Source organism: Catharus ustulatus, chromosome 2 (genome assembly GCF_009819885.2).
Source record: "Catharus ustulatus isolate bCatUst1 chromosome 2, bCatUst1.pri.v2, whole genome shotgun sequence".
In the NCBI taxonomy this organism is placed as follows: Eukaryota; Metazoa; Chordata; class Aves; order Passeriformes; family Turdidae; genus Catharus; species Catharus ustulatus.
In genome coordinates, this window is record NC_046222.1 from 93,242,890 (window position 1) to 93,257,846 (window position 14,957).

Sequence of the window (14,957 nt, forward strand, 5' to 3'; positions counted from 1 at the left end):
ACTGTAAAACACATTGTACATTTTCTTTGTATATTTCAGTTTGTAAAATCAACAAAATGTACATTTAATATTACTCTATTTATTAAAACTATTATGAGCATATAATGCACTGACCATCTTTGCTCACCTACTGATACCCAGTATTGCTATATTAAGAGCAGGATTTAGCCTAAACCAGAGAACATTCCCTTCACAAACATAGACATTGTGACCACCAGACTTTTGTTTCTCCTTTTCTTTTGATACTTCTATTTCCTGCAAGCTGCTATATAACTCAGAATATTCTCAGAAATGGTCTCAGTTCTTTAAGGACAAGAAAAATCCAGCTATGTCCTATTTTGAACTAGCACAAAAGGGTTTAATCTCTTTCTCCCACAGTTGTCCACCACTTGCCTGACTGATAAAAGCACTGCTCCTTGCAACTCTCCCAGGAACTTGGATTCTAGACAGGAAATAATTTGATGCCAATTGCCAGACACACTCATAGGGACAAAATAAAATTTCTTGTGTTATCAATTATTTTTTCTCATTGCATGTCTGAAGTGGCGTCTCACTGACAGACTCATATTTGGAGTTTCCCGTTATACCTGGACAGTGTTTTCAGCTCATAATCAAAATCTAATTAAAAAAAGCAAATCTATCATTTAGTGGATTAAATCTGCCAGTGGGAGAGTGCCCTTCATATCACTGATAAAATTCAGAGATGAGCACAAACAACAAAAAAATTAGTCAAAACTGCAATTACTATTCTGAGAGCACAATGCAGCTTCTATCATTATCTGAGATACTGTATTTGTTACATATCAATCTGCAAACATATTAAAATTAATCTTATTGAAATCTCTATTTAAAATATGTCATAGCATAGCAAACACATATGGTATGACAGGGTGATACAGTGTGCTAGTCACACACAGGATGTCTAACATAAACATGAATATGATCTTACAGGTTAAAATTCATCAATTTAGCACAAGTTTGTTCCTTTTTCAGAACTTCATGAGTCAACACATTTTTCACCACAGAATATGCACTAACTGAAGGAGGAAACATGAACAGCTCTGACTTCAGTTACCATATACATTGTGCAGAACAAAGCAGTATAGTGGAAGTGGAATGCAGCCAATTACATCACGTGTGTAAGTTATCTTTTTAAATACAAATTTTACTTAATAAAACTTTTTAAAAATGGTAAGTGTTCTCTGGAAAAGCACTTGAGAGTCAAGAATTTGGAATGCTTGAACTGACACTGTTTTTTGTATACACCACTTAATTAATGCCAAAATAATGCAGTACATGAACTGGATGCATTTTTGTTATTCCCCCATCACTGCTGTCTCTCTAAAAATTCAACTAGAGGAGCCATCAGTTGAATTCACATGAATTCTCCAATATAACTGGAGTTTCAGGTAACTGACTGTACAATGTCCTTACATTATGGTACAAGTATCTGAAAGCTTTCACATTATGGAGAACCTTGGTTTTATAAAGTCATGGATGATCTCTGCATACAGCTATCAGTATTTCTGATGTGCTTATACTAATTTCCTTAGGAGGAATCTGTACCACGTGAAGACAACTGCAAGGATGAGATGAAAACTTGCCACCACTAATTAACACCATTATTACAAATGTCATTAATTTCTAGGCATCTGTAATCTTTACTTTTTGCATCCTACACTTCTGCAGGATTCAGGCTACAGAGATATACAGCTATTCTAAATTTTATGATTTAGACTTCAGCAACTGATGGAAAGGAATACAACCTATCTGCATTCCCTTCACAGGAGAACTTTACCTAACCAAGGAAATTTGCCACATGTTTTCTAATGAATAAATCACTACCAGCCAATTAGCTTTGCACCTGATCATAAAAACTCAGACAAAATGAATGAAGACCTGAAAAACAAACCTTATTAAGCTATAAAAAGATGGCAAGGCATAATGTACATCTGATGTAGATAAAGTACTCATTTTGGAGTAGCTGACAGTATTTCTATACCTGAAACCCATTACTTGTAATTTCACTGCTTCATGGGCCATGAAGCAGATTTAAATGTTTGTGTGCAGTCATAGCATATATACCACCACAAAGACTTTAAGAGAAAAACTGTGTCAAATTATATTTAGAGTAAGATGGTATTTTTGAATTAAGTTCATTTGAGTTTAACACAGAAAAAAATCTTCCTGTATTAATGAACTGGGTTTAGCTTTTTTTTTTCCCCCCACCAAGCTTACAGGAAGCTTTTCAACCATGCTATTTGAGGTATTAAACTTTAACCTAACTCAGAAAATGAAAATTGTAAATATTAGTCCTCTTTTTGCCAATAAATAAAGGTGAACGGCTTTCAGGAGAAAATTTGAGCATAAAGCACTCTCAAATAGATAGTATGGATATCCTTGACAAATAAATAGGAAGTACTCAATTCTTTTTAAACTACATCTTCAAACAAAAACGCTGCTCTACTAAGTCGCATTTTTGGATCAAATAAGTGGGTCACAAAATACCTTAGTAGAGAGAGACAAGAAAAACCAGTGCAAAAAACTAGTGCAAACTAGGTCCTTTAAAGAAAACTTCAAAAAGTACAGTAATTTCATGACTATAAGGTGCACCCTTTTGACTGAAATTTTTTCCCGAACCCAGAAGTGCGCCTTATGGTCCAGTGCGCCTTATCTGATGCACAAAGTTGCGACATTTGCCACCCCGGAAGTGTGAGTCGCAAGCAGGGGGCAGTGCCGCGGGAGTGCCGAGTCGTGAGGAGGGGTGGGAGTGGGCAGCCATGGCCGGCAGGAGCTGCGCGGGGAGGGAGGGAGCTGCCCTGGCCCCGGCGCGGGGGGAACGAGGAGCCGCCGGCCGTGGGGGGAGCGAAGTGCCCCCGGGCACGGGAAAGCGGTGGTGCAGCCCCTGTGGCTGCGGGAAAGCAGCGGCGGCGGAAAGGGGCGAGAAGCGGCGGCACTGCCGCCGACCACAGGGAAGGGGCAAGAAGCGGCGGGGCTGCTGCCAACCACAGGGAAGGGGCGAGAAGCGGCGGCGCTGCTGCCAACTGCGGGGAAGGGGTGAGAAGCGTCAGCGCTGCCCCTGCGGCTGCCGGAAAGGGGTGAGAAGCGGTGGTGCTGCTGCCGACCGTGGGGAAGGGTTGTGCCGCCAAGCTGAGCGAGGACAGGCGCCAGGGCAGTCGAGCTGCCGAGCGACGGACGGGCGGCAGGGTGGCTCCGGGGAGCCGCGAGGGAGAACAGCATGGCGGCACAACGGAGCCGCAAGGGGTAATGGCACGGCAGGAGCGCCGAGCCGAGCAAGGGAACGGCACGGTGACTCCGTGGAGCCGCGAGGGGGAACAGCACGGCGGCAGCATGGAGCCGCAAGGGGGAGGCAGCCCTGTGGCTGCACCCAGCCGTGCCTGCCGGCACTGGGGGCAGGCGGGAGTGCCAGGGCCCACTGAATGGGGAGGGCGCCTGCGGCTGCCTTTGAAAGCCTATGCCGATCTGTGAAAAATGTTTCCAAATTGAGCCCCTGCCAGTAAACTCCACGATCGTGGGTTTCCGTTACTAATTCGTTACTTTGTTGTGCACAGCATGGATCTTCACGGCAAAAAAAGAGTGCACCTTATAGTCCGGTGCGCCTTATATGATCTACAAAGTTGCGAATTTTGCCGACTCCCGGGGGGTGCGCCTTATAGTCCGGCACACCTTATGGTTGTGAAATTACTGTAATGCTGTTTAAAAAAGTATCAATCAATTCTCAACTACCTAATTATTAGACAGATAAAGCATAAACAAACCAAAAGGAATTTTTACAGAAAGCCATATGCAGTTACCATTTACCCTGAAAAACAGCATGGAGTGGCAAGCCAAGTGTGGAGGAGTGTACTTCAGAGCATAGCCTAATTTAACACACATCTTGCTTATGGACAGATGTAACTACAAAATTTAAAACAGCTGGGGCAGAGAGAACTCAGATATTATTTGCACACTAATCCATAGGGGAAACCAAACTTTGTAGTTCAGGAATAAAAACTGGCACAACTGTTTCTGAACCAATGAACTAGAATCAAGGTGAGAAAATTTTAGTAAAAGAGCAGACTACACATTTTTTAAAATAACAGTTAGGCATTAAATATTTAGTGGAATTTCTACATTATTTTCTCTGGATTTGTTGTCAGCTAAGAAACATTATGTATTAGAACCTGCAACAAATCTCTATAAATGCGATTAAGTGGTATTACTTCATTTGAGAACAGCAAAGGTACAATGAAACAGAAAAATAAAAATGCTCCATTTTAAATGATGCGATACAAGATAGTGTATCTCTAGGTAACCCAATCTTTGATTTTTAATTTTTTAAAAAATTTTAATGTTTACATTCCATTTTTCCAGCACCTTCTTGGATTGAAGAGCAGAGTAACATTAGAAGCATCCCTACTGTTCCCTACTGCCCTTTCAGGTCCCTATTTTGACAATTATCTTTTTTCTTTTCTCATACTGGACATGCTGTGTATGAGTCCATTTAATAACTATGAGGATATACACAACCTTTAGCCATGACTGCCCTTCTCTCAGGAATGGGATACAAACAACCACATCTACAGAAGAAGCTAGCAGAGGTTGGCTTTACCCCATCAGAACACACACTTATACAGAGTCTCCTGTGACTTAGCTAAGCAGATTTTAGGACTGATTCAGACTTATGGTTCAGTGTAACTCAGCTGCAATGCAGGAAAAAAAAAATTAGATTGCAAAGCAGACCACATATGACAGGGTTGTACATTAAACAAGAGCAAAAACATAGGCAGACTGATTACTATAATCCTCCATAAATATTATCATATTATGTTTCTGACAGATAATGTAACATTCAAAAACAGAGTTTTAAAAGACATTAAAGGACCATGAACGATTGTGGGAAGTCACAAGTTCCAGTTAATGCTGTCTTAAGAAAGAGCTTCTAACTTCCTACAGATGAAAAGTAATTGTTTATTGATACCACGCAAATATCCTACCTGTGAGAAAGCTGGCAAGGCTATTACATTGATTCCCATATTGGTATTTGGTTCTTGGAGCTCTGGTATTTGTAAAAGCACTGTTCCAACTGGTTGTGACAGAAGTGCAGTGTTACATCCATTTATTGGCTCTTTTTTGCTCTCTCCGTAACTCTCTCCTTGCTGAATGGTGCATATTTGCTCTACTTGTTCTCGGAGATCAGGTGGCAGAGCTTCTAGCACAGATTTATCTAGCTACAAGTATACAAAAGCTTTCAGATATTTCTAAGGAATAGGTAATGGAGCTATTTTAGTAAAAACATTAGTTACATAGTTCCTGAATTTTATAAAACCCACTACATATTACCCTGTGTATGCAGACATCCTCAGGAATCTGAGAGTTACACTCTGCAGCAGTAAAATATCATTTAAGACAAAGCAGCTCAGTACATACAAGTGTTCAATTTTATCTTTTCACAATGATCAATCTTCTCACCAAAACCCATAGACAAGGTTTCCTCTAGAGATACCTAATGATATAGAAACCTGAACTCAAGAGTTCAAATTACACAAGTGACAGGCTGATATGAATACTAAATTGGTGTCTGGCACAAAGCTGTAAGCAATTAATTTCTTTCTTTATGCAGTTCTAAGGTGCATGTTACTGATTTACTTTACTGGTATTACATATGTTTGCATACTGTCAGACTTGCCAGAGTTGGATGATGAAACAAGCTTTCACTTACTATCAATTATTCACTTGAAACAACTGAGATAACCCCTCAGTGTCCAGAAGTTGCTGTGTACAATGACAGCTGCACAAGTGACTGAAAGTAAACAAATACAACTGACAAGCAGATGTATAGCATAATTTCTCTCACAAACTTGAATAAAACTGTGTAGAGGAATGCCAATGTTTGCCTCTAAATTTTGCTGAATAAGACTTCATAGCTGCGTTAATCTTTTATCTTTAAGAAGAAAATTTGGAACCTATGACCAGATTCTGTGTTTACAAAGAACCACAAATATCTATCTATGAAAATCTACATGGCTTGTTAACAGAAGTTTCAATGAGAGTTGTCTGTACTGTTAATCACTTCAGTTACTCTTCCATGTTCTGTTTGCATTCACTCATTCCAAATTTGCTGCATATAAACTCTATAATAATTTTTTGGGAATTCTGAGTGTAAAATATCTTGCTGTTACTTTCCTAGTCCAGTACACAAACAACAGTGTGGCACTAACGCTGCTCACCACTCCTTCCCAGCCGTGAATTTTTTATTACGTTTCATACTATAAAAAAATTGTGCCAAGGTCACCAAAGTTTTGGGCTCTCTACTGAACAGCTAGTCCATTTTCCACTTGTTTATACCTACTCCTCCTATGACAGCTCTGAGTGTACAGGGCTTCACATTGTTCAGTCAATTTACTTTTAGATCCTGAGCTGGCTTGGACCTTGCATTATAGGAACAAGTTTCCCGCCAAAAGCATAATTTGCCTCTTAAAATAGATAAACATTTGAAAAAGCTGTTAAAAAACATCAGAAATGCTTTTACAGATTTAAATTACAGACAATTAAATGACAGACTTTTACACAAAAGCAAGTAAATCTGTTTATACCTAAAATAGCTGCAGAATTCTATGCAGCTATTTCATAGCAGACTCTTCTAACAGAGTCTACTTGAACAGCATGTGGGATGAAAATAATGAAGGCTGAAAAAGGTGTTAAAAGACACCCAAAAAAATCCCCTCCAAATCCCATAGAAATATTTTACTTAAAGATTGTCCTCCTCTCATCTAAGTAGTGGTATCCTATACAAACATTTAAGTGTGCATTCTAACTTCAACATTATTTTATTAGGGCAGAATATTTTTGCATCATTAGCAGTTTCTTACTGTGCAGTGTACTTTACTAGAACTCTTTTTATTTAAGACAGACAAACTCAAGTTACTGCAATATGCTGCAGATGTTTCATATTCTCAGGTTTACCTGGGAAGCAGAGGGAACCTCAATACTCAAATTGAGCCTGGATTTGACACTGATAGGAGAATGCACACCATTACACTTGACAGCAGACTCGGTGTTGATGGCATTAGAATTGAGACCAGGTGTGACATTGGTACCACGAGATGGAAGGAAAGTGCAAGTTCTTGAATTAGAAGATATTTCAAGGTCCATAGCAGCCACAAATACTATACAATTGGAAACAAAACACAGAGTGATCAACTAATAGTTAAAAATACTCTGAAGATTGAAGACACAGTAAAAGATAATTTCTAGAAATATTTGACGAGTTTACACAATATATAGCACAATCATAACACCTTTTATTTCAAAGTATTCCCTGTTACTATTAACTAAAACAACAAAAAAGAGATAATCCTATACAAAGTTTCATGAGTAGCATTTTCATTTGCAGCAGCAAACCACACTCTTTTTACGTTGTATAATTTATACTGGTATAATATTGAATAAGTATGCCAAAAGGTGATCTATGTTAAGGTCCTTCAGAATGGATCATTATCACACATGCCATGCACAAAGCTTACTGACCTTCCTTACGCTCTTCTTCTGAGTGCTTTTTTGCTTTCTGAACATGAAAAAGATCAATAACTGAATGTGATCCACCAGGTAAATGTCCAGATTGTACTGTTGAGAGAGCTGAATTTGTTTTACTGATGGGAACCAGCTGCTGTACCTGAATTCCAACCTAAATCCAAAACATAAATGCGTTCATTTAATGAAGTTTGAAATAAATATAATAAATTTTAAAATCTGTAATTATATCATAATAATACTGCCTTCTTTGGAATTGTCTGCTTGGTGGGGGGGAGGGCAGGACAACTAAAAATATTTTGAAATACACATAAACCACTTAAAACATCCCAAACAAATCCCAGGATTACCCACCATAATCCAACAACTAAGAAATTACAAAGGTACGACCATCTTAACTTCTCTGATACAAAAAAGTGCTGTCAACAGGACCATGAAGCAATGTGTTTTTATGGAATTTCTTAGACACTAACAAATACATAAATACCGACAAGAATGTGTTTAGTATTAAATCTGGTTACCCAGCAATGCTTTTCCCCAAGGACAATCTATAGTTAATCCACCACTTCAGTCTACAAATGAGAAAAACACTATTGTTTCACTTGTAAACACTGTTTTTGCCAAGTCTCAGTGGATGAAAGTACTTTGGTAGAAGTAGTCTTTTCTAGATAAGGTGTTCCTCATTTTTCAAGACATCCTAGTTTTTCATTTAACTTTTAAATACCAAATCAGCAGGGGTTCAAAAAGTGTGTCCAATTAAGAATGCACTGGTGCACTGTATGAATTTACTGCCAATCCTCCGTAATTTTAAAGAAAAAAACCTGACACTTAGTTGTATATGGGAGTCAGAAAGCATGAAGGAGCTACTGCGTGTATTTCCACCAAGTTTTCTTCTATAGTACATAGGATTTTGTTCATTAACATCTTCTTAGTTGCAATAATGAGCTATGACATTTAAATTAAAATTTACTCATCTCCAAGCCAGGGAGCTGACTTTGCAAGGCAACATTGTGAATCAAAACTCTAATTCTATATCCAGATGACAAATTAATGCAGGTTTGTTTAAGAAATCACATGTTCTATTGTAACAAATGGATGATGTCAAAATAGCAGCATTGTGAGGTCACATTGCTATGGCAAAACCACTGAGATGAGCAGGATTTCTAAAATAAACCATGAATCAAAAGAGCCAGAAAATCACCTTCAAGCAAAGGCCAAAACATGGGCTGGTAACTTTTCTTGCTCTAAGATTTGCAGTCTAGAACAAAAGTTCTTTTCATCTTTATCTTGGATTGGCCTTACAAACAGTTATATATCAGTTTATATTAGTTAAATAATTAGTGTATGGCCAAAAAAAACCCTAAGACAAAACAAAATTTACACATGCTGATAGAACTGTAGAACATACAATCTTACTTCGTTACTTCAGGCTGTTTTAAGTTGTGCATTAATTTATGCCACAAAAAAATTTAATTTTTTTATATTTATGGCTTTGCAGCCATGTTTTTCAAGGGTTAAAATATATTATAATTGCATACACTAATTTACATAAGCTTTGTGTTACCTACACTTCTGCTTAAGTTTGGTTATCATCTACCATAGGGAACTGAAAATCCACAAAAGACAACCCAACAGGTTGATAAAGAGAATGAATTTCAGTTTTCCCATTAACTCACCCCTCGCATATCGGATATGTTCAGTTTCATCGTGTGAAACATGTTCAGAGTTTCCTTCCCAATTACTTTTGCACTGTCTGTTGCATGGTCTAAAGTCACAGTCCTAAAAAAAAAAAGTATGGTTAAAAAGGAAACTTCACAAATCCTAAAGACAAAAATTCTGTATTTCTTCCAGAAAGGACTTGAAAGAAAGGCTGATCATAATTTCCTGGCATAAAAAAATGAACACTTTTTATTTGTTCTGTGGTTTCTTTTTAAAGATATTTTAAACTAAGCATGATCTACAAAAAAGTAAAAAAACAGAATACTTACTAACTGAACATTCTCAGTGTGCAGTCCACACATTAAAAGGTCAAATTTAGTGTGTATATATATATATACACACACATATACGCACACACACACAATCTATTGAAACCAGATAAAAAGTTTCACAAAAAGTTTACAGTTTGCACAAAAACACACTCCTGCATTTTTGTCTTTCATTAAGCTTGGTTCACAGAGAGTTTGCTCAGTATTATGTCTGTTGTCAAATATCTACAGCAAGAGTTTCAAAAGGAACTCAGAGGGGAAGCAGATATAGGTATGTGCATGTGGATTACAAGGAATTCAAATTAATGGCAAAAAACTTTAAACAACATTCACAAAACAACCTGGCTGTGAGTTTTACAGATTACCACTTGAGAGTATGACAGGGCAGCAGCAGTGTTTGGTAGCTCTGGATTCTCTAATGGCCCAACCTTTGACATCAATAAGGACAAAATTTCAAGTGGCTCATCAAAATGTATGTGAGTGATATGAAGTCTTCTCAATGAAGTAACTGATGCAGTTTTAGCTCTGACAGAGTGGGCTCTATCAACAATATGAAATTTGGTGTTTTGACGGGTTGCCATCCTGACAACTAACTAAACACTTTGATGGTGTTACTCTGCTTCTGAATCTGTCAGAAAGCACCACAAACGGCCACATGATCTCTGTAAAGGTCTAGTTCTGCCAATATGAAAACAAAAAATCATCAGACTGTGAACAATATGAAGATATCCTAAAGCTTTACATGTTAGTATTTTTAAGAAAAAGGGGATCAGTATCACCACAAACCTGAAGGTACGGAGCATTTCAGAAAAATATTTTTAAAAGTTCTATGCTGAACTATCAGGACTGGGTTTAAGAGATGCAGTAAAAAGACAATTTAATCTCAAAAACCGAATTTGATTTTAAGCACATCTGCAAATCTGAATCCTTTGTAGTACTATGGTTATCACCTTGACCTGTAGGATGAGAAACCATAGCAAGCCATTCACCTGTGAGGTAAGGGGGCAAGAAGTGAGTCATGAGCAACAGCCACAGTGAAAATCTTAAACTGAAGAGAGAAACTGGTCACTTGGGGGAACATCACACTGAGATTCTAATCCATTTGTTTGGATGCAACTTTTGGAGTTTATCCTTCCACTGCTTAAAAAGCCTTTCCCTTGGCTGAACAGCAATGCTCTAACAAAGACAGAAATACAGCACCTACCATATAACCTGGATTGTCTGGGGTTAACAAGGACACTGGAAAGCCAGAAACAGAAACAGAGACACCACCAAACAAAATCCTGGCATCTGCACTGCTTCAGTGATGTGTGAACAATTTTGCATTCTTGGGTGCCCCCTGACCTTACTGAAGACTTCATGAATCAGGGAAATTTCAGGGCATGCGCACATTAGCATGCCTGACCACAGAAAAGGGGTCCAAAGCACTGATCTGCTCACAAAAAAGCACTCTGACAATTGTTAAAATAAAGGAGGAATAAAGGTCTATCTCAATACACACTCAATACTAAAGATATGTTCTTAGGCTGCTAAGAATAAATCTTCAGCTCAAAGAATTCATTATAGCCAGAAGACAAAAGTATAGATGGATGGATTTTCTTCTCAGTATATACATCAATTCTAAAAAGTGAAGAGCTTCTCATAGTGAAACATGAGTTTTGTCGTTTCAGTTTTTATTGCAGCTGAATTCTATGTAATAAGATCAAAAGCATGACATGCTCTATGCATGCAAGTCTTACTGCTGAACTCTAACCCACTGAAAGAACTCCTGGGCACATGGATGGTGCTATGCAGGGCCAGCACCTGGCCTTGGTGATCCCTGGGGGTCCCTTGCAACTCAGCATATTCTGTGATCTGTGAACTCCACCACCTCTTCTGTTACCAGCAACACCCACCAAATGACTCTCTCCAGTTCAGGAGGGATTAGTCTGTTACAAATATCTGAGATGGAAGGCAAAGTAGAAAGACCTATTGTCTCTCAAAAGCCAGGATCATCCTGTGCTGAAGAACAACTGCTTTGATAAAGAAGTGTATGCCTGAAGAATATTTGTGTATGTAGAAGGTTCCATGACAATCTCACATGAAACAGCACGTGATACTCTATGCCTAGATTATATTCTTGTGCTTACAGTATGTAAATATATAAATAAAATTCAGATTAAAAAATATTTAGTCAACATCATTCAGTTTATCAAGAATGAACAAAAAACAACAAATAGGAGTAACAGCACTGCTTTGGAAGCTGACAGCCACCTATCAAACCAGGCAGAATAATTGAGTTATACCATTTCTTCAGGGATGGGCAGCCAATACAGGGAGCATTTGGATGAGATGTGCTATGGAACGCGGTAGAATGAAACTGACAAGGCTACACAAGAAAACAATGGCACTTCTGATGAATAACTCACACCCAGATGAAGAACTACAACTGTGAAGGTCAAGAGACCTGAAGAGATTGCCTTCTTGAGCAGCTGAAACTTGGGGCACAGTCTTTGACCTTGCAATTGTGAGATTCAAATTTCTAAACTCCACTTCAGAACTTCCCTGTCTCTTCTCCGACCAAAAAAAAAATCTCTGCAGATTTATTAGTAAAACAACAGCAAAGACAAGATTCAACGCTAACAAACTTGTCTGTACTAAGACAGATGACTCAGTCCAAGCTGCCTTCATCCCTGGAACTTGAACTGGCCTCTCAGTCTCTGCAGCAAGTCATTCTGCAAATATTGCCATAGCTTCCCTGCACTCTAGACTTGGAGGACTACAGTACTGTCAGACATCTTTCTTGACAAAGCACAATTTCCTTTGAGAACTGACTCCAACTGTCACAATCATTATGAGATCTATGAAGAAACAGCAGAAAGCCTCTCAAGAAAAAGGAAAGTGCCCAATATCACACAGCTCAGGGAGAAACAACACTATGCAGCACCAGAACCTTTCAACTTGGCTGGTTACTGAGAGAAATCAATGTTGCTGCATGTGTGTCACAGTGCAGGATATGTCTTCTTCAAACACTCTAAGAAAACCCTCATCTCCAATACTGAGAAAGTTGGAGAAAGGTACACCAAAATATTTAAGCATCTAAGTATTACTGGTAACAGGAACACCACAAATGTTAAACCCAAACACAGACGAAATTTGATAGTAATATTCTACTTTTTTTTTTGTTCAAGTTCTATATATAGGCAAGAAGTAGGAAGCACTCTGAAAGTTCTGTCTTGTCTTCCTACAAATTTTAGAGTCTGCAGAAGTATGTCCATGCTTAGTACTTACCTGGCAATATTATCACAGATTCCATGACCTCCGTATTTTGCAGGCTCCACTGGTGCTCCAGCCTTTCTGACCATAATCTTAAGGGTCAATCGTTTACCCTTCATACCAGCAGCTTCAAGTCTACGCTGGATTTCTTCTGAGAGGTTCAGAAGGAAAGCTTCTGCTTCCTTAGGCTGAAGGGGAGAAACAAATGTTTAGGTAATTACTAGTTTTCAAATACTGAAGGTAAATCATTAAGGGTTAATACATTCCAGACTGTGTAAACTGAAAAGAACAAGGTGAATCACAAGCAATTGTATCATTTAACTTCAAGTGGTTTGTTTTCACTGTAGGTCACTTAATTTAGGTGAGATGGTAGATTCCTGTCCTAATGCTGAAGGAAGTCTTTAAAAAGTATATTTAGAAACCCCAGAACAGAATTGCAAGTCTAAGCACAAACCTACAAGATGAAGAGTACAGGACTTAAAATCTTTTTCACCATGAGGAAAGTCAAGTGGTGGAACATGTTGCTCAGGGAAGTTTGCAGTCTTCATTCCTGGAGATTTCCAATGCCAGACTGGATAAAGTGCTGAGCTTTATCCAGTCTGAATGTTATTAGCTAAAGCTAATAACTTTATTAGCTTTCCCTGCTTTGAGCAAAGGTCTGGACTACACAACACCATCAAGTCTCTTCAAACTCCTTTTTTTCTATCATTTCTAAAACACTCAAGATCTCAAAAAAGTTCTGAGTTACTTTTTGAATACAATTTTGTTAATAACACTCCCCCCCACCCCCCAACAAAAAGTATTTTTAAAAAGTCTAAAAATGTTGTATGGGAGCAGCTGGTGACAGTTTCAGGCACTGGTATCTTTGAATAATCAGCATTTAATTGAAAGAGAATGCTAGGTACTGACAAACCTACTGCAGTTCTCTTTTCCTGTACCAGACTTGTATAACGAATGCAGAATAGCCAGCTAATTTTGTGCAAGCTTCTTTTCAGTCCAATATTTTTGCAGTCTCTCCTCCCATTTTATCGTTTGGTCTCCTACTTCTTCATTTTCCTCATTTCTATTTCGTGGCTAAGATGGTGCTCTAACAGATCAAAGTGTAAGTGAAAATAATCAGAATATGAGAAAATTCTTCTACAGCTGAAAGAAGTCACTGCAAAAAAGAAGCAAGTTTAATTTACCTGTGTAAACCTTATTCCATAGTTGATTTCTGCTGAAACAGATTTTCTTTCTTTTTCTGTACGAACAGGTCGGTCATCCAAACCACGACAGAATCTGTACAGCATTTGTCCTGTTTTTGGACCAAATTCTTTTTGTAATTTTGACATTGAAGCACACTGCAGATCTCCACAGGTTTTAATTCCCAAAGACGCCAGCTTAGATTCCATTGTCCTGCCAACTCCTAACAACAGAGCAATTAGTTCTGTTAACCTTATACAATTCAAAGCCTGTTAGGTTCTGATGATATAAAATTTTTGTTTTTAAACCTATATTAAATCATATCAAATTAACAAATAAATTGTTTGAATTTAAACTTTTGCTGTCCTTACTGGTGTATCATTAATCTGTTTCACATATTTAGTTTAAGATGTCACACTACAGCATGTTTGCTTATTTTTGGGTAAAATATTTATGAATCCTACTTGGAAATTGTCTTGAGGTACCACCTGTTACAGATTATATCACTCTGAATCCCCCCAATAACTCAGTCTAAAACAAGTGTCCAACATCTAGTAAGTTTTTCCCTCATGTACAAGTGCTCTAATCTAAATGGAAACCAACAAATATTTTGACCATTGTTGCACTGCTTCCTAGGTAGAAAAATGGCATTTCAGGTAGAAGTGATAGCATACCTGTATCACTTGTGCTTTGAATTACCAAGCATTGGAAATTCTAGGTATCCATGGCAACAACAGAAATGCAAGTGTGATAAAATGAAGTATATTTCTGGGTTTTGGAGAGGTGGCCTGTGACTTCCAGAAAATATTAATCCCATGAGATCACACTACCAAAGTCAGCAAAAATTAGAAATCTCAGGTAATCAGATTCGATTCTTGATAGTTTGTTTCTCTGTTGAGGTGGTATTATCAACACAAAAAATAAAATGTTTTTACTCTGAACATGCAAGTGAATTCTGAGAACTTTAAAACGTTAAAGTCAAAGCACAGTCCTATATGA

General features: G+C 38.0%; 1 protein-coding gene across 4 annotated transcripts in view; it reads right to left on the reverse strand.

The window, feature by feature from the left end:
• REV1 (REV1 DNA directed polymerase) overlaps positions 1-14,957 on the reverse strand; it is a 57,804-nt gene that overhangs the window by 4,364 nt on the left and 38,483 nt on the right. For all 4 annotated transcript variants that reach the window (XM_033051893.2, XM_033051892.2, XM_033051894.2 and 1 more), the window contains 6 exons: positions 13,961-14,181; positions 12,792-12,964; positions 9,210-9,312; positions 7,531-7,687; positions 6,967-7,169; positions 4,998-5,231 (listed from right to left, as the gene is read on the reverse strand). In XM_033051893.2, coding sequence (XP_032907784.1) covers positions 4,998-5,231; positions 6,967-7,169; positions 7,531-7,687; positions 9,210-9,312; positions 12,792-12,964; positions 13,961-14,181 — 1,091 coding nt within the window. The remainder of the gene's footprint in view (positions 1-4,997; positions 5,232-6,966; positions 7,170-7,530; positions 7,688-9,209; positions 9,313-12,791; positions 12,965-13,960; positions 14,182-14,957) is intronic.